The sequence below is a fragment of the Petromyzon marinus genome, unplaced genomic scaffold (genome assembly GCF_048934315.1).
Source record: "Petromyzon marinus isolate PM22_M1 ecotype Great Lakes invasive population unplaced genomic scaffold, UKy_Petmar_22M1.pri1.0 PM_G_Scaffold_86, whole genome shotgun sequence".
Classification (NCBI taxonomy): domain Eukaryota; kingdom Metazoa; phylum Chordata; class Hyperoartia; order Petromyzontiformes; family Petromyzontidae; genus Petromyzon; species Petromyzon marinus.
The window spans coordinates 303,790-325,952 of record NW_027423042.1 but is presented as its reverse complement, the minus strand read 5'-3'; the positions used below and the strand labels follow the sequence as shown (position 1 = coordinate 325,952).

The 22,163-nt window shown below is 49.5% G+C and overlaps 1 protein-coding gene across 1 annotated transcript; it reads left to right on the top strand.

The window, feature by feature from the left end:
* The first annotated feature begins 1,683 nt into the window (after positions 1–1,683).
* LOC116938075 (gap junction gamma-1 protein-like) lies at positions 1,684–21,055 on the top strand. Its single transcript, XM_076063020.1, has 4 exons — positions 1,684–1,792; positions 14,314–14,645; positions 15,600–16,076; positions 20,403–21,055. Exons 2-4 carry the CDS (start codon positions 14,344–14,346, stop codon positions 20,605–20,607), a joined length of 984 nt encoding a protein of 327 aa, XP_075919135.1. The 5' UTR covers positions 1,684–1,792; positions 14,314–14,343; the 3' UTR covers positions 20,608–21,055.
* The last annotated feature ends 1,108 nt before the right edge of the window (positions 21,056–22,163 follow it).

The following is a 22,163-nucleotide window of genomic DNA, read 5'->3' as shown; positions in this document are numbered from 1 at the left end:
GTGCACTTAAAGTGCACACTTTGAGGCCACGTGAAGTATCGAAGGCTCTCTGCGAGCCGGTCACGGGACAGACTGACCGAGATGACTGGCTGTTTCACCACCTGTGCTCCCCATTGTGCCAACTCGCTGTATTTTATCCGCCCAGTGCAACGCTCGTTGTTGTGAGCGTCGCTTCTCCAACCACTGCTGTTGTTGGGAGGGCGACTGCCTCTACTGCCCAGTAGCGTTCTTCAGGAAACTCCTCCACAGAGGCCAAGCTTGGCACCGCTGGTCAGCAAGTCCACTCAGCTCCAAATACTCCTGTGCCGCATCAGTCCATCCCTTCTCATAGTTTCATAGTTTCATTTATATGGTATAGCCCTGTGAGCCATTCGGCTCTTGAATCGGGTGCAACGCAAACAAACAAAAAAACATGAACAAGAAAACATCTTAAAGTGACTTTGTGCATGTGCAAACAGAAAATCCAGGAAAAAAACATCAAAATATTCCTGAAATAGCACCGTACACCAACGCTGTGTGCAAAAATCCCATTGGGATGCAAGTCAAACAACAACAAGAAAACTAAGATTAAGGCCATCAATTCTAGATTTAAAGCTTTCGTGACTGCAAGGATCCATACTCTTTGGTTCTATTCGGTAAAGTCACGTAGGTAAATTGTTGTTTTATTATTTACCTACGTGACTTTACCGAATAGAACCAAAGAGTATTAAGGCCATCAGTCTAACTCCGTACAACAATAAACAAAAACATGGTCAAACCAAAAAACTTTTAGAAATCACCAAAATAAAGCCATAAATGCAATGTAACAGTGATCATAGGAACTGTGACCGAATTTTTAACAATAAACTACATAAACAACCATGTAACACCAAACCCTAGAGCCACAGCTGGCTGCATGAGTTACTCCACAAACAACAGGAGCATCGGTCGGAGTATCAAATTTTTCAATGCACCTTTAAGATCAGCATGCTAAATCACAAAACAGATAATACTTTGCAGCGGTCATCCGGAGCGAAACATTTTATTTTATTTTAGGCCACTGAATAGCAGTGGCAAGCTAGGGGTGTACAACTCCTCTAGAGCAGTTTTGAGTGAATATCTCATAGGTAGCCATTCAAGTTGCAGTTTATTGGCAATAGCATTCCAGACCCTGGGGGCATCAATAGCAAAGGCCCTTCCTCCGGGTTTTTGTACGGGCAATAGGGAATGTGAAGCTGGTAGATGAGCAAAGACACGAGGTCAAAATTTGTTCAAATGTGTTCTTTGAAACAGAGAGGAGATCCAGCAGCAGGCAGTCTGCGGGTTGTTTGGTTCTCCAACTCATGGTGCGAACCCCTCGCCCACAACAGGGGGGGAAGGGAGGGGAATGAGAAGGGAGGAGCCGGAAGTGAGGGGGGGCGGGGTCTGAAGTGAGGGGCGAGGGGGGGGCGGAGGTGAGGGAGGTGACGAGGGAGAGGAGGGCCGGAAGCGAGGGGGGGAGGGTGGGAAGGGCGGAAGCGAGGGGGGAGGGGCATAAGTGAGGGGAGGGCCCGGGGGGAGGGTCCAAAGAGAGGACGAAAGAGGGGCCGGATGTGGAGGGGGGCCGGATGTGGGGGAGGGGCGGATGTGGAGGGGGGCCGGATGTGGAGGAGGGGCGGATGTGGAGGGGGTGAAGTGAGGGGGAAGGGCTGGAAGTGAGGGGGAGGGGCTGGAAGGTGGCGTCCTAGCCAGGTGCTGTCCCTGTCTCTCATCTCTCTGCGTCATCTCCCAGCTGCTCGGGACGTCTCCTGGGCTCCCGGGCGCTCCAACAGAGGTCTGATCCACCACTCCACCACCCTCCTCCTCCTTCCCTCTCTCTCTGCGCTGTCTCCCACGCAGCCGCTGCCGTCTTTGTCTCCCCTTGCTGCTGTGGCCACGGCCCCGAGATCTGTGTCAGTGTGTGTCTGTGTGTGTGTCTGTGTTTGTGTGTGTGTCTGTGTCTGTCTGTGTGTCTGTGTGTGTGTGTCTGTGTGTGTGTCTGTGTGTGTGTCTGTGTTTGTGTCAGTGTGTGTGTCTGTGTGTGTCTGTGTGTGTCTGTGTGTGTGTCTGTGTTTGTGTCAGTGTGTGTGTCTGTGTGTCTGTGTGTGTGTCTGTGTGTGTCTGTCTGTGTGTGTCTGTGTGTGTGTGTGTCTGTGTGTGTATCTGTGTGTGTGTGTCTGTGTGTGTGTCTGTGTTTGTGTCAGTGTGTGTGTCTGTGTGTGTCTGTGTGTGTGTCTGTGTGTGTCTGTCTGTGTGTGTCTGTGTGTGTTTGTGTTTGTGTCAGTGTGTGTGTCTGTGTGTGTGTCTGTGTGTGTGTGTCTGTGTGTGTCTGTCTGTGTGTGTCTGTGTGTGTCTGTGTGTGTTTGTGTCAGTGTGTGTGTCTGTGTGTGTGTCTGTGTGTTTGTGTCTGTGTGTGTGTCTGTGTGTCTGTGTGTGTATCTGTGTGTGTGTCTGTGTGTGTGTCTGTGTGTGTGTTTGTGTCAGTGTGTGTGTCTGTGTGTCTGTGTGTGTGTCTGTGTGTGTCTGTGTGTGTGTGTCTGTGTGTGTATCTGTGTGTGTGTGTGTCTGTGTGTGTGTCTGTGTGTGTGTCTGTGTTTGTGTCAGTGTGTGTGTCTGTGTGTCTGTGTGTGTCTGTGTGTGTGTCTGTGTGTGTCTGTCTGTGTGTGTCTGTGTGTGTGTGTCTGTGTGTTTGTGTCTGTGTGTGTGTTTGTGTCAGTGTGTGTGTCTGTGTCTGTCTGTGTCTGTGTGTGTGTGTCTGTGTGTGTGTCTGTGTGTGTCTGTGTGTGTGTGTCTTTGTGTGTCTGTCTCTGTGTGTGTCTGTGTGTGTATGTGTGTCTGTGTGTGTGTCTGTGTGTGTGTCTGTGTCTGTGTTTGTCAGTGTGTGTGTCTGTGTGTGTGTGTCTGTGTGTGTGTCTGTGTGTGTCTGTATGTGTATGTGTGTCTGTGTGTGTGTCTGTGTGTGTGTCTGTGTGTGTGTCTGTGTGTCTGTGTGTGTGTCTGTGTGTGTGTGTGTCTGTGTGTGTGTGTCTGTCAAAACAACCCCCTACCTCCTCGCGGGGCCGGACGGGCAACTCTGTCGTGGACAGTGCTGTGGGGGGAGATCCAATTTTGATTGGCTCCTCCCCTCATGGCATATGTGTCCACCACAGGGGCTAAACGGGGGCTCTGGACGGGTGCGAGGGGCTGGTAACCCCTCCATCTTCAATTAATTACCACGAAACCACGAATTAAACTGAAATATGTAACTAATAAGCTTGTGCCGGAGGCCCCGGGGGGCCAGGCGTCTATGACGTCTCCTGGCCAAACCCCATTTGGCAGAGCCAGGAGATTGAATACCTACCCTCGGGGCTACTCCAGAAACAACGAAAAGCCACTACGGGTGGCCACGTGGAATGTTCGAACGCTCACTGCAGAGGAGAGGCTGCCACTCCTCTGTCGGGAGCTGGACCGGTACCGGCTGGATCTATGCGGCATTCAGGAGGTCCGGTGGTGGGTGTACACCCAGGACCCCATTCCAACCTAAAGTTTCCTGGTCTCAGTTATCTGATGAAAGTTGCAAGCGAGAATTTCATCATCGCTTGCGGCTGGGATTGGCATCGTCCCCGACTCCTGATGTCGAGGGTAAATGGGCGAGGTTTAGGACTGTGACTCATGCAGCTGCAATGGCTGCTTTGGGTATGCGGTCCAGACCTCCCCAGAGACCCTGGCTGACAGAGGAGGTGTTCAGGATGGTTGAGAAAAAGCGACAGGCCCACTGTCATCGGCTACAGAATCCCACGTCAGAAAATGAGGAGGCTTACCGCAGCCTTCGCTCGGAGGTTCGGAGGGCCGTGAGGCGCTGCAAGGATGGGTGGTGGTCGCGGGTTGCTCAGGAGATAGATGCTGCCTCAGTGGCCCATGATCACAAATCTCTATTTAACTCCATCAAAAAGTAACCTGCAGCGCCACACCTATTACAATCATTAGGGAAAAAAACGGTGATCCAATCTCCGACCCCCAGGAACAGGTTCGCAGATTTGCTGAGCATTTCTGTGAGGTCCTGGGGGAGGAAAGATCCCTCAGCCAGGAAAACATCGTGGCACAAAATGAGGATGACCCTGCTGAGGCTGCGGTGCCTCAAATATTGGAAGAAGTCACCCCCTGTGAGTGGCTGGCTGAGGTGCCATCTGCTGAGGAAGTATTGAAGGCGATCAGGAGTCTGAGACCAGGAAAGGCAGCGGGCAGAGATGATCTCCCAAGCGAAATGCTGAGGGACGGTGGCGTTTGTGCACAGACTGCCCTATATGACATCGTAACAACAGTCTGGACCACTTGACGGGTTCCGCAGGATTGGAAGGATGCCCTGGTGGTCCCCCTTTTTAAGAAGGGGGACCGCACAGACTGTAACAACTACAGGGGCATCTCACTCCTCAGTGTGCCGAGAAAGGTCCTGGCAAGGATTATTCAGCATCGCCTTGCCAGGCACGCTGAGGAGAGGCTTGCGGAGCCCCAATGCGGTTTCAGGAAAGGGCGGTCCTGCACAGATGCCATATTTTCTGTCCGTCTGCTACAGCAGAGGTGTAGGGAATTCCAACAAGACCTACATCTCTGCTTTATTGACCTGGTCAAGGCCTATGATACCATCAGTAGGCCTGGGCTATGGGTCGTTCTTCGTGCTTTTGGAGTACCTGACCCTCTGCTCACGATCATTAAGGACCTTCATGATGGTGAGCGGGCCCGGGTAAAACTACGTGGCCGGGAGTCAGAGCTATTTCCTGTACACCTTGGGGTGCGACAGGGATATCCTCTGGCTCCCACATTATTTAACATCTATTTTGACCATGTAGTTCGTGAAGCCTTCAATAGCTGTACCGGGGGAATCTCCATATGGTACAGATATAATGGGAGGCTAATCGATGCCCGGGTGCGGTCAAGGGATGGCTCCCTATTGCTCAACCACGTTATGTATGCTGATGATTTGGTAATAGCTGCTCAGTCAGAGGAGGAGTTGGAGACGCTGCTGCTGAGACTGGAGCGTGCGACTAAGAGGTGGGGCCTTACCATCAGCCCCACCAAAACTAAGCACCTGCCTGGGTATTTTGTACCATCGGACACTCCACCCCCACAACTCCCAATCGGTGATGGGGCAGTTGTGGAGAGAGTGGAGAGTTTCCCATACCTGGGCAGTGTGCTTATGACTGGCTCCAGTTTAACAGCAGAGGTCTCACTCCGAATCAGTCGAGCGGCAATATCTTTTCATCGGTTGCGTAACGCTGTGTGGAAGCTACCTGGTCTGTCGCTCCGCACTAAGCTTCATGTCTTCTCGGCCACGGTCATTCCCTCCCTTCTCTACGCTTGCGAAACGTGGACCCCCCTGGTGGAACATCTTCGCCGGTTAGAAACATTTAGGCTGGCCTGCCTACGATCCATCCTGGGTTTAACCAGACTGGATTGTGTGAGGAGCTCACAAATCCTTGAAAGATCTGGGCAGGGTCCCATCGGTGAGCTCCTCCGGCAGGCAAGGCTGCGATGGCTGGGTCATGTAGCCCGCATGCCCAGCCACCGCATGCCGAAACAGCTTTTGTTTGGCCGGATTGAGGGGGCTAAGCGGGCGCGGCATGGGCTAGAGAAGAGATGGAGTGATGTGGTACGGGAGGACGTGGAGCTGAGTGGACTTGCCGATGACTGGTACCAGCGGTGTCAAGATCGGCCTCTGTGGAGGAGGCTCGTGAAGGATGCTACTGGGCAGTTGGAGGCAGTCGCCCTCCAACAACAACGGAGGGCGGAGGAGCGACGCTCACAACAACGAGCGGAGCGCCGGGTGGCTAAAGCACAGCAGGTTGGCACAGTAGGGGGCACAGGTGGTGCATCAGCCAGTCATCTCAGTCAGTCGACCCGTGGCACCTGGGTCTGCCCAGTGACCTCCTGCCAGCGGGCGTACGACACTTCACGTGGCCTCACGGTGCACATAGCCTGGCACAAGCGTCGTGGTGACGTCACCGCCACTTAGTGGCGAATGGCGGTTGTTGTTGTCTGTGTGTGTGTCTGTGTGTGTATGTGTGTGTGTCTGTCTCTGTGTGTGTCTGTGTGTGTCTGTGTGTGTGTGTCTGTGTGTGTCTGTGTGTGTGTCTGTGTGTGTGTCTGTGTGTGTGTCCGGTGGACCGGTTCTGGCTCCTGCCACCATGAGGGGTGGACAGTCCTCTACTCGGGGCAGCAGACTGCCAAACAACAGGGTGTGGCTCTTCTTTTGAACAAAAGAATGAAGGGGGCGTGGGAGCGTGGCGGTGAGGTGTGGGAAGCTGTAAGCCCCAGGCTACTTTGGGCTCGCCTTCCCATCAACCGGAGGCAAGGAATGGTGGTCGTGGTTACTTATGCCCCCACCGAAGATGAACATCCATGGAGGGATGCAGGCAAAGCCGATGAGTCAGATGCCTTCTATGACCTCCTGTCACAGGTGCTGGCTAAATTGGCCCCTCGGAAAAGAGTCATCATGTTGGGTGACTTCAATGCCCGAGTTGGTCATGATGCTGGCACCTGGTCTGGAGTGATTGGAGGGCATGGGCCAGATCAGCTCAATAACAACAGTAGGAGGCTGCTAGATTTTGTGCAGCCCATGGGCTTGTAATTACCAACACGCTGTTCTGGCATCGGCACATCCACACAACATCATGGATGCATGCCGGGTCCACGCAAGAACATCTGCTGGACTACATAGTGACGGACCAGCGGATGCGAGCCCATGTCCTTGACACCAGGACCTACCGTGGAGCTGATCTGCCCTCTGACCAGCGACTTGTCATCTGTAAGATGCGCCTGCCATTCTTCCACTCCGGTGGTGGGTGTACACCCAGGACCCCATTCCAACCTAAAGTTTCCTGGTCTCAGTTATCTGATGAAAGTTGCAAGCGAGAATTTCATCATCGCTTGCGGCTGGGATTGGCATCGTCCCCGACTCCTCCTGATGTCGAGGGTAAATGGGCGAGGTTTAGGACTGTGACTCATGCAGCTGCAATGGCTGCTTTGGGTATGCGGTCCAGACCTCCCCAGAGACCCTGGCTGACAGAGGAGGTGTTCAGGATGGTTGAGAAAAAGCGACAGGCCCACTGTCATCGGCTACAGAATCCCACGTCAGAAAATGAGGAGGCTTACCGCAGCCTTCGCTCGGAGGTTCGGAGGGCCGTGAGGCGCTGCAAGGATGGGTGGTGGTCGCGGGTTGCTCAGGAGATAGATGCTGCCTCAGTGGCCCATGATCACAAATCTCTATTTAACTCCATCAAAAAGTAACCTGCAGCGCCACACCTATTACAATCATTAGGGAAAAAAACGGTGATCCAATCTCCGACCCCCAGGAACAGGTTCGCAGATTTGCTGAGCATTTCTGTGAGGTCCTGGGGGAGGAAAGATCCCTCAGCCAGGAAAACATCGTGGCACAAAATGAGGATGACCCTGCTGAGGCTGCGGTGCCTCAAATATTGGAAGAAGTCACCCCCTGTGAGTGGCTGGCTGAGGTGCCATCTGCTGAGGAAGTATTGAAGGCGATCAGGAGTCTGAGACCAGGAAAGGCAGCGGGCAGAGATGATCTCCCAAGCGAAATGCTGAGGGACGGTGGCGTTTGTGCACAGACTGCCCTATATGACATCGTAACAACAGTCTGGACCACTTGACGGGTTCCGCAGGATTGGAAGGATGCCCTGGTGGTCCCCCTTTTTATGAAGGGGGACCACACAGACTGTAACAACTACAGGGGCATCTCACTCCTCAGTGTGCCGAGAAAGGTCCTGGCAAGGATTATTCAGCATCGCCTTGCCAGGCACGCTGAGGAGAGGCTTGCGGAGCCCCAATGCGGTTTCAGGAAAGGGCGGTCCTGCACAGATGCCATATTTTCTGTCCGTCTGCTACAGCAGAGGTGTAGGGAATTCCAACAAGACCTACATCTCTGCTTTATTGACCTGGTCAAGGCCTATGATACCATCAGTAGGCCTGGGCTATGGGTCGTTCTTCGTGCTTTTGGAGTACCTGACCCTCTGCTCACGATCATTAAGGACCTTCATGATGGTGAGCGGGCCCGGGTAAAACTACGTGGCCGGGAGTCAGAGCTATTTCCTGTACACCTTGGGGTGCGACAGGGATATCCTCTGGCTCCCACATTATTTAACATCTATTTTGACCATGTAGTTCGTGAAGCCTTCAATAGCTGTACCGGGGGAATCTCCATATGGTACAGATATAATGGGAGGCTAATCGATGCCCGGGTGCGGTCAAGGGATGGCTCCCTATTGCTCAACCACGTTATGTATGCTGATGATTTGGTAATAGCTGCTCAGTCAGAGGAGGAGTTGGAGACGCTGCTGCTGAGACTGGAGCGTGCGACTAAGAGGTGGGGCCTTACCATCAGCCCCACCAAAACTAAGCACCTGCCTGGGTATTTTGTACCATCGGACACTCCACCCCCACAACTCCCAATCGGTGATGGGGCAGTTGTGGAGAGAGTGGAGAGTTTCCCATACCTGGGCAGTGTGCTTATGACTGGCTCCAGTTTAACAGCAGAGGTCTCACTCCGAATCAGTCGAGCGGCAATATCTTTTCATCGGTTGCGTAACGCTGTGTGGAAGCTACCTGGTCTGTCGCTCCGCACTAAGCTTCATGTCTTCTCGGCCACGGTCATTCCCTCCCTTCTCTACGCTTGCGAAACGTGGACCCCCCTGGTGGAACATCTTCGCCGGTTAGAAACATTTAGGCTGGCCTGCCTACGATCCATCCTGGGTTTAACCAGACTGGATTGTGTGAGGAGCTCACAAATCCTTGAAAGATCTGGGCAGGGTCCCATCGGTGAGCTCCTCCGGCAGGCAAGGCTGCGATGGCTGGGTCATGTAGCCCGCATGCCCAGCCACCGCATGCCGAAACAGCTTTTGTTTGGCCGGATTGAGGGGGCTAAGCGGGCGCGGCATGGGCTAGAGAAGAGATGGAGTGATGTGGTACGGGAGGACGTGGAGCTGAGTGGACTTGCCGATGACTGGTACCAGCGGTGTCAAGATCGGCCTCTGTGGAGGAGGCTCGTGAAGGATGCTACTGGGCAGTTGGAGGCAGTCGCCCTCCAACAACAACGGAGGGCGGAGGAGCGACGCTCACAACAACGAGCGGAGCGCCGGGTGGCTAAAGCACAGCAGGTTGGCACAGTAGGGGGCACAGGTGGTGCATCAGCCAGTCATCTCAGTCAGTCGACCCGTGGCACCTGGGTCTGCCCAGTGACCTCCTGCCAGCGGGCGTACGACACTTCACGTGGCCTCACGGTGCACATAGCCTGGCACAAGCGTCGTGGTGACGTCACCGCCACTTAGTGGCGAATGGCGGTTGTTGTTGTCTGTGTGTGTGTCTGTGTGTGTATGTGTGTGTGTCTGTCTCTGTGTGTGTCTGTGTGTGTCTGTGTGTGTGTGTCTGTGTGTGTCTGTGTGTGTGTCTGTGTGTGTGTCTGTGTGTGTGTCCGGTGGACCGGTTCTGGCTCCTGCCACCATGAGGGGTGGACAGTCCTCTACTCGGGGCAGCAGACTGCCAAACAACAGGGTGTGGCTCTTCTTTTGAACAAAAGAATGAAGGGGGCGTGGGAGCGTGGCGGTGAGGTGTGGGAAGCTGTAAGCCCCAGGCTACTTTGGGCTCGCCTTCCCATCAACCGGAGGCAAGGAATGGTGGTCGTGGTTACTTATGCCCCCACCGAAGATGAACATCCATGGAGGGATGCAGGCAAAGCCGATGAGTCAGATGCCTTCTATGACCTCCTGTCACAGGTGCTGGCTAAATTGGCCCCTCGGAAAAGAGTCATCATGTTGGGTGACTTCAATGCCCGAGTTGGTCATGATGCTGGCACCTGGTCTGGAGTGATTGGAGGGCATGGGCCAGATCAGCTCAATAACAACAGTAGGAGGCTGCTAGATTTTGTGCAGCCCATGGGCTTGTAATTACCAACACGCTGTTCTGGCATCGGCACATCCACACAACATCATGGATGCATGCCGGGTCCACGCAAGAACATCTGCTGGACTACATAGTGACGGACCAGCGGATGCGAGCCCATGTCCTTGACACCAGGACCTACCGTGGAGCTGATCTGCCCTCTGACCAGCGACTTGTCATCTGTAAGATGCGCCTGCCATTCTTCCACTCCGGTGGTGGGTGTACACCCAGGACCCCATTCCAACCTAAAGTTTCCTGGTCTCAGTTATCTGATGAAAGTTGCAAGCGAGAATTTCATCATCGCTTGCGGCTGGGATTGGCATCGTCCCCGACTCCTCCTGATGTCGAGGGTAAATGGGCGAGGTTTAGGACTGTGACTCATGCAGCTGCAATGGCTGCTTTGGGTATGCGGTCCAGACCTCCCCAGAGACCCTGGCTGACAGAGGAGGTGTTCAGGATGGTTGAGAAAAAGCGACAGGCCCACTGTCATCGGCTACAGAATCCCACGTCAGAGAATGAGGAGGCTTACCGCAGCCTTCGCTCGGAGGTTCGGAGGGCCGTGAGGCGCTGCAAGGATGGGTGGTGGTCGCGGGTTGCTGAGGAGATAGATGCTGCCTCAGTGGCCCGTGATCACAAATCTCTATTTAACTCCATCAAAAAGTAACCTGCAGCGCCACACCTATTACAATCATTAGGGGAAAAAACGGTGATCCAATCTCCGACCCCCAGGAACAGGTTTGCAGATTTGCTGAGCATTTCTGTGAGGTCCTGGGGGAGGGAAAATCCCTCAGCCAGGAAAACATCGTGGCACAAAGTGAGGATGACCCTGCTGAGGCTGCGGTGCCTCAAATATTGGAAGAAGTCACCCCCTGTGAGTGGCTGGCTGAGGTGCCATTTGTTGAGGAAGTATTGAAGGCGATCAGGAGTCTGAGATCAGGAAAGGCAGCGGGCAGAGATGATCTCCCAAGCGAAATGCTGAGGGAGGATGGCGTTTGTGCACAGACTGCCCTATATGACATCATAACAACAGTCTGGACCACTGGACGGGTTCCGCAGGATTGGAAGGATGCCCTGGTGGTCCCCCTTTTTATGAAGGGGGACCGCACAGACTGTAACAACTACAGGGGCATCTCACTCCTCAGTGTGCCGGGAAAGGTCCTGGCAAGGATTATTCAGCATCGCCTTGCCAGGCACGCTGAGGAGAGGCTTGCGGAGCCCCAATGCGGTTTCAGGAAAGGGCGGTCCTGCACAGATGCCATATTTTCTGTCCGTCTGCTACAGCAGAGGTGTAGGGAATTCCAACAAGACCTACATCTCTGCTTTATTGACCTGGTCAAGGCATATGATACCATCAATAGGCCAGGGCTCTGGGTTGTTCTTCGTGCTTTTGGAGTACCTGACCCTCTGCTCACGATCATTAAGGACCTTCATGATGGTGAGCGGGCCCAGGTAAAACTATGTGGTCGGGAGTCAGAGCCATTCCCTGTACACCTTGGGGTGCGACAGGGATGTCCTCTGGCTCCCACATTATTTAACATCTATTTTGACCACGTAGTTCGTGAAGCCTTCAATAGCTGTACCGGGGGAATCTCCATATGGTACAGATATAATGGGAGGCTGATCGATGCCCGGGTGCGGTCAAGGGATGGCTCCCTATTGCTCAACCACGTTATGTATGCTGATGATTTGGTAATAGCTGCTCATTCAGAGGAGGAGTTGTCGACGCTGCTGCTGAGACTGGAGCGTGCCACTAAGAGGTGGGGCCTTACCATCAGCCCCACCAAAACTAAGCACCTGCCTGGGTATTTTTTACCATCGGACACTACACCCCCACAACTGCCAATCGGTGATGGGGCAGTTGTGGAGCGAGTGGAGAGTTTCCCATGCCTGGGCAGTGTGCTTATGACCAGCTCCAGTTTAACAGCAGAGGTCTCACTCCGAATCAGTCGAGCGGCAATATCTTTTCATCGGTTGCGTAACGCTGTGTGGAAGCTACCTGGTCTGTGGCTCCGCACTAAGCTTCAGGTCTTCTCGACCACAGTCATTCCCTCACTTCTCTACGCTTGCGAAACGTGGACCCCCCTAATGGAACATCTTCACCGGTTAGAAACATTTAGGCTGGCCTGCCTACGATCCATCCTGGGTTTAACCAGACTGGTTTGTGTGAGGAGCTCACAAATCCTTGAAAGATCTGGGCAAGGTCCCATCGGTGAGCTCCTCCGGCAGGCAAGGCTGCGTTGGCTGGGTCATGTAGCCCGCATGCCCAGCCACCGCATGCCGAAACAGCTTTTGTTCGGCCGGATCGAGGGGGCTAAACGGGCGCGGCACGGGCTAGAGAAGAGATGGAGTGATGTGGTACAGGAGGACGTGGAGCTGAGTGGACTTGCCGATGACTGGTACCAGCGGTGTCAAGATCGGCCTCTGTGGAGGAGGCTCGTGAAGGACGCTACTGGGCAGTTGGAGGCAGTCGCCCTCCAACAACAACGGAGGGCGGAGGAGCGACGCTCACAACAACGAGCGGAGCGCCGGGTGGCTAAAGCACAGCAGGTTGGCACAGTAGGGGGCACAGGTGGTGCATCAGCCAGTCATCTCAGTCAGTCGACCCGTGGCGCCTGGGTCTGCCCCGTGACCTCCTGCTAGCGGGCGTTCGACACTTCACGTGGCCTCAGGGTGCACATAGCCTGGTACAAGCGTCGTGGTGACATCACCGCCACTTAGTGGCGAATGGCGGTTGTTGTTGTGTGCAAGCGGATGCCTAAACAGCTAGAGAAGAGATGGAGTACACAGCAGGCGTCAGGTTCGGGATCGAATCCACGACCTCCTGTATACCAGGCGAGGGAGTCAACATTTTATTGATTGGCTGTGTCGGGTGGAGGAGGGCCCGAACGCACACACACGCGCGCGTCCACAAGAGATCTTGATCCCAAAAAAAACAAATTACGAATCGTCTTCTCGGGCGGCATCTTTGCTCCCTTATACACCGCAATCGATTAGGGCGGCATCTTTGCTCCCTTATACACCGCAATTGATGATGCTATCCAGGAGGGCACGGGACGGATGCGCGTTTGTTTTTTCTCGAGTGCCACCGAGAACTCGTCTCTCGGCAGCGCGCGAGGAACCAACGCAACTGCCGTGGCCTTCTTAGGAAATGCGTCCTCATGGACATGACCTCCGAACAAGTGACCGATTGACATTTTACAACGAAAATAGATGAACGCTGTTCGAACAGAGGGCAGTAGTGATAATAACGATGTGATTCAGTTCACCCGGGGGGGAATTCCTCGCCAAGTCTCAAGGCTCTTATTCAAGAAGGGGTTTGTGAGATTTTTGCACACAGAGTTGTAATAAGTTTTTTTCTTTTCTGGAAGATTTGCTGTTTTATCACAGGATGTTTCCGTTACGCGTCGTCGCTTTAAGATGTTTCTCTGTTCATATTTTGTTTGTTGCGGTTGCACCCGAACTCAAGAGCCGCATGACTCACAGGGCTATACACCTAATAAATGAAACTTGAAACTTGATTGGACTTGCCGATGGCCGCTACCAGCGCTGTAGATGTAGATGCCACTGGTTCTTCACGTTCTGTAGATGTAGATGCCACTGGTTCTTCACGTTCTGTCGATGTAGATGCCACAGGTTCTTCACTTTCTGTAGATGTAGATGCCACTGGTTCTTCACGTTCTGGAGATGTAGATGCCATTGGTTCTTCACGTTCTGTAGACGTAGATGCCACTCGTTCTTCACGTTCTGTAGATGTAGATGCCACTGGTTCTTCACGTTCTGTCGATGTAGATGCCACTGGTTCTTCACTTTCTGTAGATGTAGATGCCACTGGTTCTTCACGTTCTGCAGATGTAGATGCCATTGGTTCTTCACGTTCTGTCGATGTAGATGCCACTGGTTCTTCACGTTCTGCAGATGTAGATGCCACTGGTTCTTCATGTTCTGTCGATGTAGATGCCACTGGTTCTTCACGTTCTGCAGATGTAGATGCCACTGGTTCTTCACGTTCTGTAGATGTAGATGCCACTGGTTCTTCTCGTTCTGCAGATGTAGATGCCACTGGTTCTTCACGTTCTACAGATGTAGATGCCACTGGTTCTTCACATTCTGCAGATGTAGATGCCACTGGTTCTTCACGTTCTGCAGATGTAGATGCCACCGGTTCTTCATGTTCTGCAGATGTAGATGCCACTGGTTCTTCACATTCTGCCAATGTAGATGCCACCACTGCCATTTATTGTGCGTGGAGGTTGAACTTACGACTCTCATTCCAAACGGGCAACTGGACAAACGGGATAGGTTTTTTTTTATTATCTCTAAAAGTCCTGAAGTTGAATGTTTGTAAGCAGAGTAGTGCCTGTACAAACACGGGTGAACGTTTCCCCGCAGCGGCGTCGCTGAATTAGACCGGCGGCCACGATGAGCTGGGGCTACCTCACACATCTGCTGGAGGAGGTTCATCGGCACTCCACCTTCCTGAGCAAGCTGTGGATCACCACCTTCGTCATCTTTCGCGTCGTTCTCACGACGGTCGCCGGCGAGTCCATCTACTACGACGAGCAGGGCCGCTTCTCGTGCAACACGGCGCAGCCCGGTTGCGAGAACGTCTGCTACGACAGCTTCGCCCCGCTCTCCCACGTCCGCTTCTGGGTGTTCCAGATCATCGCGGTCGCCACGCCCACCATCCTGTACCTCGGCTTCGCAGTGCATCGCATCACCAGGTACCGAGGTTCTCGGAGGGAGTTTTCACAGTGGGGGGGGGGGGCTACGGTGGAAATTTGAATGGCTGCCCGCAGTTGGAAATGTTTTAATTTGTTTTTTAATTAGGTTGCGCCATCGATTTGGTCACGAGTTTGAACGGTGAAAGTGCCGGCAAGGTTTCCCCTTGACTTAGGAACGGAGTTCCGTTCCCGAGCCCCCCCGTCGGTACGTCCGAACGGCTAGTTCAGTTCGGGAGGGCGAATGTGCGCTGTGTTTAAACACGCACACGGTCAGCGTCGTAAAATATTCTGCGATTCAACAGCAAAAAGGGAAGCATTGTTAAACTCTTCAACAATAAGAAATATACATTTGCATGCGATATTATAATTGCATATGTATAAAAGGCAAAGTTGTGAGTATGTGTCTGTTCAAAATGTTTAGCGTACTTCCCGACATGCAACAAACTTGAAATTTGCCATGTGGGTACTTTCCATACTGTACACCATGCAAACATAAAAATACACTTATTTTTTTTGGGGGGGGGGTGGGGAAATGACGATGAAGTGTGGCGAGAATCGATATCTGGTGAGCTTTGTGGTATCGATTAAACAGGAATAGGCTGATTCTAAAGAAATCTACAACCTTCGATTCCTTTGCGCGATCTAAAGAATCGAATCTTGGCGCGCGAGCGTACGTTTTTTTACGCCGCGCGTTGGGTTTCATTTTAGTTTTGTACGAATGAGGCAATGATCAAAGTTTTTTTTTCCACTTGTATATGTTATGTTTTTAAGTTTTGAGAAGTGTTTCAATATATGTTTTCCCCCGGACAACGCCGGGTGCTTCCCGCTTAGTAGTAAATAAAGCGTCAAATTTTAAAGGAAGGTAAATATTTTCACTTACCTCGAGTCCCGACGGTGGCTCGCTCGTAGCGAGGGGTGAAACTTCGACGCCGCCGCCGCTCTCTGTCGTGGTAGGATCGAGTACAAGCGAGACGAACAAACCAAGCGAGCCAAGCGAACCGGCAGCCCCGACCGCGTGATTGAATGCACGGAGAAAGAGGAGGAGGTGGAGGTGGAAGAGGAGGTGGAGGAGGAGGGTGAAGAAGACGGCGAGGGGAAGCAGCACAACGAGCGGTGGAGGATCAAGACGGACGGCCTGATGGTGGCCTACACCCTCCAGCTGCTGGCCCGCACGCTGGCCGAGGTTGGCTTCCTGGTGGGGCAGTACCTGATGTACGGCGTGGAGGTGGCCCCGCGCTTCAAGTGCGTCCGTGACCCCTGCCCGAATAGCGTCGACTGCTTTGTGTCGCGCCCCACAGAGAAGACCGTCTTCCTTCTGGTCATGTACGCAGTCGCCGGTCTCAGCCTCCTGCTCGAACTGTCCGAGATTGCCTACCTGGGGCTGGGCACCATCCACGACTCGCTGAGCGGGAGGCACCGGCCACGGAGCAGGTGGGGAGCCTCGCCGGCGCGGTTGGCATTGCGTCACGTAAACTAAACGTGCCGGGTCGCTACCAGCTCGACACTCGCCGGCTGTGTGTCAGAGAGCGACCCCCAACTACGCCGACAATTCGAGTTTCCGTGACGTTTCGCCGATGATGACAACAGCAAAAAAACATCATGGGACCTCCCTTGCCAGTAACAAAATATAAGAATTGGTTTTACCCTTTCTAGTAATAAAACAGCTGTGTGAACATGATAACACCAAACGTAAACCTCTTGCAAGGAATCATCTCACTGCATTGGCCACGCACACGGTACTTGTAATGAACATGCAAACAGAAAAAAAACAAGCTCTGGTAGTCTACGAGATGATGATGATGCATTGTCTTTGAAACTGATTGTTCCACACCAGAGACAGCTTTCTTTAGAGCCTCGTGTGTCTCACCCCGAGCTGTCAATGTCTTCGTAGTGGCATTGTCCTCTCATCTAACACTGTTTGAGACTAGGCTCTAAACAAAGCTGTCTCTTATTCTTGGTTCTTTCGGTAAAGTCACGTGGAAGGGAAATAATAACGGTTCCGTCAGCTTCCCAACCGCTATATATAGATGTTGTGTATAGTTTATAGTGTAGTGTATAATGTAGTGTATGTGTTGATATCTATGTATATAGATGTTGTGTATAGTTTATAGTGTAGTGTATAATGTAGTGTATGTGTTGATAGCTATGTATATAGATGTTGTGTGTAGTGTATAGTGTATAATGTAGTGTATGTTTTGATAGCTATGTATATAGATGTTGTGTGTATTGTATAGTGTAGTGTATAATGTAGTGTATGTGTTGATAGCTATGTATATAGATGTTGTGTATAGCTTATAGTGTAGTGTATAATGTAGTGTATGTGTTGATAGCCATGTATATAGATGGTGTGTATAGTTTATAGTGTAGTATATAATGTAGTGTATGTGTTGATAGCTATATATATGCTGTGTGTAGTGTATAGTGTATGTGTTGATAGCTATGTATATAGATGTTGTGTGTGTAGTGTATACTGTATAGTGTAGTGTATGTGTTGATAGCTATGTATATAGCTGTTGTGGGTAGTTTATAGTGTAGTGTACAATGTAGTGTATGTGTTTATAGCTATGTATATAGATGTTGTGTTTGTAGTGTATAGTGTAGTGTATGTGTTGATAGCTATGTATATAGATGTTGTGTTTGTAATGTATAGTGTAGTGTATGTGTTGATAGCGATGTATATAGATGTGTGTAGTTTATAGTGTAGTGTATGTGTTGATAGCTATGTATATAGATGTATGTAGTTTATAGTGTAGTGTATAGTGTAGTGTATGTGTTGATAGCTATGTATAGATGTTGTGTGTAGTGTATAGTGTAGTGTATGTGTTGATAGCTATGTATATAGATGTGTATAGTTTATAGTGTAGCATATAATGTAGTGTATGTGTTGATAGCTATATATATAGATGTTGTGTGTAGTGTATAGTGTAGTGTATGTGTTGATAGCTATGTATATAGATGTGTGTGTAGTGTAGTGTATGTGTTGATAGCTATGTATATAGCTGTTGTGTGTGTAGTGTATACTGTATAGTGTAGTGTATGTGTTAATAGCTATGTATATAGATGTTGTGTGTAGTTTATAGTGTAGTGTACAATGTAGTGTATGTGTTGATAGCTATGGATATAGATGTTGTGTTTGTAATGTATAGTGTAGTGTATGTGTTGATAGCGATGTATATAGATGTGTGTAGTTTATAGTGTAGTGTATGTGTTGATAGCTATGTATATAGATGTTTGTAGTTTATAGTGTAGTGTATAGTGTAGTGTATGTGTTGATAGCTATGTATAGATGTTGTGTGTAGTGTATAGTGTAGTGTATGTGTTGATAGCTATGTATATAGATGTTGTGTATAGTTTATAGTGTAGTGTATAATGTAGTGTATGTGTTGATAGCTATATATATAGATGTTGTGTGTAGTGTAGTGTATGTGTTGATAGCTATGTATATAGATGTGTGTGTAGTGTAGTGTATGTGTTGATAGCTATGTATATAGCTGTTGTGTGTGTAGTGTATACTGTATAGTGTAGTGTATGTGTTGATAGCTATGTATATAGATGTGTGTAGTTTATAGTGTAGTGTACAATGTAGTGTATGTGTTGATAGCTATGGATATAGATGTTGTGTTTGTAGTGTATAGTGTAGTGTACGTGTTGATAGCTATATATATGTTGTGTATATTTTATAGTGTAGTATATGTGTTGATAGCAATGTATATCGATGTTGTGTGTGTAGTGTATAGTGTAGTGTATGTGTTGATAGCTATGTATATAGATTTTGATTTAAAGCTTTCGTGACTGCAGTAATTCATATTCTTAGCTCTTTCGGTAAAGTCACGTTGAAGGGAAACAATAAAATAATAAAATATATATAAAACAATAAAAAATTCTCACGACGTTTCGACCATAACACAAACGGTCGTCATCAGGTGTGTCGGTTTGCATTATTTTTTTTATTTTTTTACAGTGTCTTTATTTCTTTTAAGAAAAACGTCAGCGCCACGCGCAGCGATTTGGCAGTTTATTTAGAAGGACGAGTCCATCTATGTTCTGAAAAGAGGAGGGGGGAGACGAAAAATTAATGTATGCTGTCTGAAAGCCACTGTAAGCGTGAACAATCAATTAAGACCTGAAATGGTTAATCAAATCTTTCCAATGATTGCTAAGCCAGAATCCATCTTCTCGGTTGGAATTGTCTCTGTCCTTGTATATGTGGATAGCCTCATGAACGAATCTCTCATGGTAGCCAGATGGCTTACAAAGAACCTCTGTCTTGGAAAAGTCAATGTCATGTGAGCCTACTGAATTATAACAATGATCTGCCACGGCCGAGGTGTTGGTCGTACGGTGTTTAAGGTCTGCTTTGTGTTCACGGATGCGGTCCGAGACGTGGCGTTTGGTTTCTCCAATGTAACTACTACCACAGAGGCAACTTAGTTTGTAGACACCAGGGTACTGTATGTCCGGAATCACTTCTTTTACAGACGGAACCAGATCACGTATTTTATGTAATGTGTTGAAACGGACCTGGATCTTGTGTTTATTCAAGATTTTAGAGATCTTTTTTGTGATCGCCGCAATGTAGGGTAAAGTGATGGTTTTGAAAGGCTCCTCAAGAGGGTCCTTCATGGTTTGAGTGATAGCTTTGCGGATTGTATAGTCGGAGTAACCATTAGCCTTAAGAACTTGGTGTACGAGCTTGAGTTCACTGACTATGTGTTCCTGGTCGGATATGCATTGGGCTCTATGGTACAGAGTCTTGATGAGAGAATTCTTCTGTGATGGATGGTGGTGGGAATCCGGTTTTATTGTTTTATATATTTTTTATTATTTTATTGTTTCCCTTCAACGTGACTTTACCGAAAGAGCTAAGAATATGTATATAGATGTTGTGTGCACTATACACTGCACTATACACTGCACTATACACTACACTATACACTGCACTATACACTGCACTATACACTACACTATACACTACAATACACTGCACTATACACTGCACTATACACTGCACTATCCACTGCACTATGCACTGCACTATACACTACACTATACACTGCACTATACACTACACTATACACTGCACTATACACTGCGCTATACACTACACTATACACTACACTACACACTACAGTACACTATAAACTACACTATACACTACTATCCACTGCACTATACACTACACTATGCACTGCACTATACACTACACTATACACTACACTATACACTACACTATACACTACACTACACACTACAGTACACTATACACTACACTATACACTACTATCCACTGCACTATACACTACATTATGCACTGCACTATACACTACACTATACACTACACTATACACTGCACTATACACTACACTATACACTATACACTGCACTATACACTACTATACACTACGCTATACACTACACTATACACTGCACTATACACTACATTATGCACTGCACTATACACTACACTATACACTACACTATACACTGCACTATACACTACACTATACACTATACACTGCACTATACACTACTATACACTACGCTATACACTACACTATACACTACACTATACACTACTATACACTACACTATACACTGCACTTTATACTACTATACATTACACTATACACTGCACTTTATACTACACTATACACTGCACTATACATGCGATATAACCAAAAAACCCTCTATCATGGAGAGTGTATATATATTTTTTGTTAATGAAAATACTCTTATTGAAATTCGACTCGTTTCTAGGGTGGCAGATGCCGTCGAGCCGGAGTCCACGGCGGGTCCCAGAGCGACGTCACCATCGGAATTGTGGCAGCTCCGTGACGAGTTGAAGGAGCTTCAGACGGAGCTGGGGGCGACGCCGAGGGCCCACCAGGAGCCCCCCGAGCAGGCCGCTGGCGGCGCCTCCCACGGCGTGGACGCGCCCCATGACCTGCACGTCTTGATTTAGCGGGATGGTTTTACTCTCGGGCGTAGTTATCGCTCAAATCGCTTTTTGCCATCCCACGTTCCATTTACTCGGCCCCCCAATGCCCCGCCGCCGTTTTGATCGTCTCGACTTTGGAGGTTTTCTTGACATTCTTCCGTCAAGATTCAATCGGAGGCGACCGTTTGCGCTTTTAAGATTCGAGCGGCAGAGCGCGGGCACCCCGCTAACGCGCTCGCGACGGCACGGGGGGCACGCCAGCACCCAGCCTCGTGGCTCGGGGGATTCGGCGCTGGGTTTGTAACCCAGAGCGTTGAGAGTTCAAATCTCCTTAGAACGCGTTTTGTGTGGCATTGTGGCTTTCGCATTCGGCCAACGTATAAATGCACGAGTCGGGGGGGGGAATGTTTGCGTGAGTGTTTAATCAATATGGAGGTGTGTTTTGATTAAAGCAACCCAAATATTTTTGTTACTTTAGCTTACTTCTTAATTTGCGTGAGTTTCTGTTTTCATTGTTTTGTTAAACTTCCTCGTTCATCGGTGGATAAGAGGGCCTGAGTTTAGCGGGCACGTCGTTATTATACCGTAACAGCCTGCTCCGATTTATATTTTGTCAAACCAAAAGGCGTTTAAGATGCTGGCTATGCGGTTTGTGAACAGCTGTGGCCAAATCTGAACGGCAGGTGACACAGTTCATAATAAAGGTTTTTGGGTTAGATCGCGTTTATTTATAAATGTGTCGTAACCCTCCACCACCCGACACAGCCAATCAGCAAAAAAAGTGTCACGTTGACAAAAGACAAATAATTCACTACTTCAGCCCACCGGTGTGTTGAAGAGTTAATCCACATTTACAGTTTGAGTACGATGTTTCGCTGGTAAATACATCCAGCATCATCAAGCAATTCGCCAGAATGGTAAAGCCCTCGCTTGCTCCCAGTTTTTATATAGAGCAGCAGGGTGACGTCATCACTTAACTCATATCAGGTGCATTGATTAGAGGCGGAGGGGGGGGGGGTATTGTAATTATATAATCGATTAGTAATCAGTTATTGGTTATGATTAGTAATGAGTTGTAGATTAGTAATTCTTTAAATGTAATGTGTATTATTTAATAATACGCTTCCAGGCCGCACTAAGCCGGTAGCTGTCAGAGCGATTAAAGTTATTCTTGTTCCTCTCAATTTCAATGGATTCTCTAATTAGTCTTTGCCGGTAATAATTCGTTTTACACACCACTGCAACATTGTCAAAATCAATTGAGTGTCCTTGTTGACAAGCATGTTCTGCCACTGCCGACAGTTGTGTTTGAGATAATTTAATATTTCTCTGATGTTCTTTTAGTCTTACGCTGATGTTACGTCCCGTCTGCCCAATGTAGCAGCTGCCACATGAACAATTAATCCGATATACACCTTCTGTTGATAGTTCAGGTAATGCATCTTTAGTGCAAGATACTAGTTTTTGAATTTTGTGTACTGTACCAAATCTTACTGTAATGTTTTGCTTTTGCAGAACACGGGCTAATTTGGCAATATTATGAATAATATTGGTCGCGAAAGCCTACGTGTTAAACTGAG